The 4,711-nt window shown below is 45.2% G+C and overlaps 1 protein-coding gene across 1 annotated transcript; it reads right to left on the minus strand.

Annotated features, from left to right (window-relative positions):
• Positions 1 to 2,653: 2,653 nt before the first annotated feature.
• Positions 2,654 to 3,625, minus strand: LOC112886682 (NDR1/HIN1-like protein 10). The gene has a single exon (XM_025952648.1). It carries the CDS (start codon positions 3,482 to 3,484, stop codon positions 2,873 to 2,875), a length of 612 nt encoding a protein of 203 aa, XP_025808433.1. The 5' UTR covers positions 3,485 to 3,625; the 3' UTR covers positions 2,654 to 2,872.
• Positions 3,626 to 4,711: the final 1,086 nt, after the last annotated feature.

Below are 4,711 nucleotides of genomic sequence, written 5' to 3' on the forward strand. Positions count from 1 at the left end.
AAACAACTGAAAATACTAAATACTATTCAAAATATAACTACCCTAAGAAATATTTCTAAAAATAATTGAAAAAACTAAAAACTATTCAAAATATAACTACCCTAAGAAATATTTCTAAAAAATATTGAAAATACTAAAACCTATTCAAAATATAACTGCCCTAAGAAATAGTTCTAAAAACTATTCAAAATACTAAAATCTATTCAAAATATAACTACCCTAAGAAATATTTCTAAAAACTATTGGAAATACTAAAAAATATTCAAAATATAACTACCCTAAGAAATATTCCTAAAAACTATTCAAAATATAACTACCCTAAGAAATATTTCTTAGATTTAATTATTTTCAAGTAATTATACGATTAGAACGAGAATATATCTCCAAACCGACGTGTGAACAGGGCTTCGCCGCTTCCTCTCCTCTCTTCCTCTCCTCCCTTTCTTTTTTCTGATTTTTGCTGAATAATATGAGAATTTGGGGGTAGTTGAGGGCTTATATAGTGGTAGTGGAACGTCCCGCCTCTCCCGCCCATTGGACGGGCGGGATGCCGCCGCGGCCGCGTTAGGAGCCTCTTCGCGAATAAGAAAAAATATTTCTTATTTGCGAAGAGGCCCTCGGGAGGGGTCTGGGAAAAATTTTGGGACCTCCCGCCCGTTGGATGGGCGGGAGGTCTCCGGCCCCACGCCTCCCGCCCGTTGATCGGGCGGAGACACCCATTTTTCGAAAATTTGCAAAACGGGCACCCCTTTTTCGAATTTAATTTTTTTAATCCTTTTTAAAAAAAATTCCTGTTAGACGCAACGCACGTGACTGGAGTTCGTCGTAGAAGTGGGTTGGCGCAAGAGCTGGTTGTTTGTTGGGCCGATATTTAGATGGCCCATGTTGATTCTTCACGGTCGCGTGAAGCAGGAGCGAGATGAACGGCGGGAGAACTGCGAAGCTTTCCCTTTTTTTCTTTTTTCCACCAGTTCGATAGTAAAAATGATACAAGGTTAAAGTTTGAACAGCGTAATTTAAATTTTGAATCTACCTGCGCGCGAGTACTGGTCCGTTGTGCGAACATATATTTTTGTATTCCGCGTCTTTTAAATTTTTTGATTATTTCAATTACAAGATTGAATAAATAGAATTGAACTGAGAACAAATGAAACCACGGTACGTGATTGATTCACGAATGCATAAGAAATACTCCAGTAGATTAGACTAGATAGGTTCAGCAACCAGTACATATAGAATGATGAATTTTTTGGTTGAAACTTTAGAGCAAGTTTGATTCACAGTTGCTAGGTTTAAATATTATCTTGGACGAAATAGTATTGTAGTACAATCTTCAAAAGGCAATCTGTGGGACTTTAGACTTTATTATTGTGTGCAACAAAATATTTATTTATAGAAACAAAAAAAATTGTTTGATACAGATAAATGTAGTTGTTATCTTCGAACATATTTTGAACAATATAGGAATAAAAAGAAATAAAAAATGTTTAATACAAACAAATGTATATTCGTTAATTTTGAACACTCGAGGAACTAAATGAAAAATATTTGTTTCCGTGTAACAAAATGTTAGCAATATAGGAAAACTTAAAAAATGTTTAATGCAAATAAATCAACTTTTGTTGCCATGGAACAAAAAATCTATTTACTTGGAACAAAATGAGTACCTTTTCTTGAATAAAAAATTGAACACTATAGGAAACAAAAAATAATATTAGTTTCAAAGGAACAAATACTTTATAAACAATCATGATTTGTTAAATATGGACAAGTAAACCGTGGAGGAACAAAAATTTAATTTTGTTTATGATGACTTTAAAATATTGTTGGTTTGGAACAAAAACTATTTGTTTACTAGAGACAAATATTTTAGAAATAGAAAGAATAAAAGAAAGAAAAGAAAAAAATGAGAAAGAGAAAAGTAAACTGGAAACGTACCAAATATGTGCTGCAAACGCTCACGTTATCAGGATAGTTGAAGTAGCGGGGACGCACATGCGCAGCTAATTAGATGACGTGGGCCGGAGAGAATAGACAGGCTCGGAGCATCTCAAACCATGAGTTCTATAATTTGTATTAGGGACATATTTGATGTGTTTAGGGGAAAAAAGCTTATACTCCAACAGCGGGGTCTCAAATCATGTCATTTATAACTAATTAGGGAAAGATTGGAGCAGAGGCATTGGGGAAAGAAGTCTCTATCAGTTAGATTTCATGGCAAAAGGGAGATAGGACCCGACTAATTGAGTCGTGTATCTAGGACCCGGAAGACTAAGTCCTAAATTGATTTGCCAGTTTTTTATAAAATAGTACTCCTGTTGGAGGCTATTTTTTTCAATTAAACCCTGTATGACCCAATTTAGAAATCGTATTGTACTGCTCTAACCGCTTCTGCGATGGCATGGATCGCACCCGCGTGAGCGACCCTGAACATTAGCGGAGAAGGGACCCAAGACAGCTGAACGGCTCATCATCGTCAGCAAGGAAGCAAGTATCTGTACTCCTGGAGTCCTGGTCGACTAGCTGAACGACACTCTGGCCTTGCCTGCCAGGCGATCGGGATGTTTGCACAAAATGGCCGGGCGTTGACTTGAGCAATCTCAAGTCATTGACCCAACATCTCACCTCAACCAGCCTAGCTGCCCTGCCTAGCTTAAAAAAAATTATCACAAGCTCAGTGAACTGCAGATCACATGGTTGCTCCTCCAATCAAATGCAAGACATCATGTCAAAACATTACATGCTCATCATGTAAACTAATAATCCAATGGCGCAGTAATTTCTAACATAGACACAAATGCAGAAACTATAATCTCCAACCCCAACAGTAGCAATCTCCAACCAATAATAGAAGGGTACTCGACTCCAATCGTCAGTACTTGACCCAGCACCGGTCGCCGGAGCCAAGAACGCCGAGGCCGCCCGGCGCCCGCGGGACCGGGATGCTCACCGCGCACCACACCCTGGGCTTCTGCCGTATCTTGAAGCTCCCGAACACGTACCTCACCCGCACGCCGACGCTCAGCTCCAGGCCCAGCGACGCCGCGGCCTTCACCTCGCCCTCCAGCTCCGCCGAGACGCCCTCGGGGACGGCGACGCCCTTGCCGTCGAACTCCAGGCGCACCGGCTGGGCGGTCCTCCTGCGCTGGTAGAACTCGGCGGGGGACGCGGCGGCGGCGGCCGGGCCGAGGACGGCGCCGCGGTACAGGAGCTCGGCGCCGATGGCGTCGTAGTAGATGTTGACGCGCTTGCTGGGGTTGTAGAGGCTCAGGTTCACGGCGACGTGGTAGGTGATGACCGCGGCCGGGGAGGAGGCGTTGGAGACGGCGAGGTTGGAGAGCTCGGCGTACTCGACGGTGGCGCGTATCTGGTGCGGCTGGAAGATGGCCCAGTAGATGAGCACGACGAAGCCGAGGGAGATGAGCAGGGTGCAGCAGCTGCCGCAGCACGTCTTCTTGCGGGTGTTGCCGCCGCTGCCGGACATGGCGGGCAGGAGGAGGACGGGGAGCTTGCGGCTGCCTCGCTGGCTGGAGTTGTTGGTCAACGGGGAGAGGAGAGGGAGGTAGGTAGCTGGTTCCTGTGAGCTGCGATTTGGCTTTTTGGGCGAGTTGTGATGACTTGGCCTCTTGGGATATGTACTACTTGAACTGATGATGGTTCGGAGATGAGCATACAGTAAGATTTTTTTTTTCAGAAGCGCGTGCACGTATGTTTTTTTGTGTGTTTTCGGCCCAAACATTTGAAAAAAAAACTCTTACGGCTAGCGAGAGTTCCCAAAGTTTAATTAAAAAGTGTGTCAAAGGCGACAGTTTTTGGTTTCCAAATGTGTAATCCTCTTATTAGCAAATGATTAAGAGATGTGTAGCGACATGCAAGACTAACGGATAATATGATCTTAGTTATCGTTGTCAGACACATTGAAGTAGTAATTATTTAAGAAATCGAGTTTAGGGATAGGGCTAGCATCTTGGCTACATCATTTTTGGGTCCATAAAATAGAACTATCATATCAATAGACCATGACCATCAACCCTTGGGTCCAGTTTATCTATCTATTTATTGGTTACGAGCCCTGTTTCTTGGCTGCTTCGGGACGTGACTGAACGAAAAAATGCGTGTGCTGCAAGCCTGCAACCACCCAACCCAACCGCATTGGAGAAGACTTGGGGCCGGCGTGCTCAGGTCTTCGAACCAGCGCCCAGCCGCGTAGGCGGGGCCATGGCCGAGACGCGTCGCTCGGGGAGCCCAACACGTCTGATGCAGGTAAATTCGCGTGGAATTCCCGCGCGCGCGACGCCGCCGGCCGTAGAGGCAGCCCCAACGTGCCAGCCGGCGAGCCCGCGCCGTCGCCGTCGCCTTCGCGCACGGCGAGTTGTCGGGGACCGATGGGGACGTCCGTGCACCGGACTGACATGTCCTATTCCTGTACTGGCCGGAACAACTGCGTGGATGGCGAGTACGTCTATAGTTGACTAAATGGGTCGGGTTAAATTGGCGGTCCAAAGCACGGTCGGAAAAAGCATGGCCAGGCACGATTGCCACAGTGTCTGGCTGGCACGACACTATCGAGCGAGCGGGTTATGCTTGGGCAGCCACCCCAACCTCCATAGCTCCCCTTCCTCAATCGGATTAAACCATACCCACAACCTCTCATTCTTCCCATTTCACGCCGCCCGCCTGAACCCCTCTCTCTTGCCTCCTGCTTCGCAAT

Source organism: Panicum hallii, chromosome 3 (genome assembly GCF_002211085.1).
Source record: "Panicum hallii strain FIL2 chromosome 3, PHallii_v3.1, whole genome shotgun sequence".
Classification (NCBI taxonomy): Eukaryota; Viridiplantae; Streptophyta; class Magnoliopsida; order Poales; family Poaceae; genus Panicum; species Panicum hallii.

Bases quoted from the DNA above. Each gene is read 5' to 3' on its own strand.
- LOC112886682 (XM_025952648.1), bottom strand. From the start codon at position 3,484: ATGTCCGGCAGCGGCGGCAACACCCGCAAGAAGACGTGCTGCGGCAGC.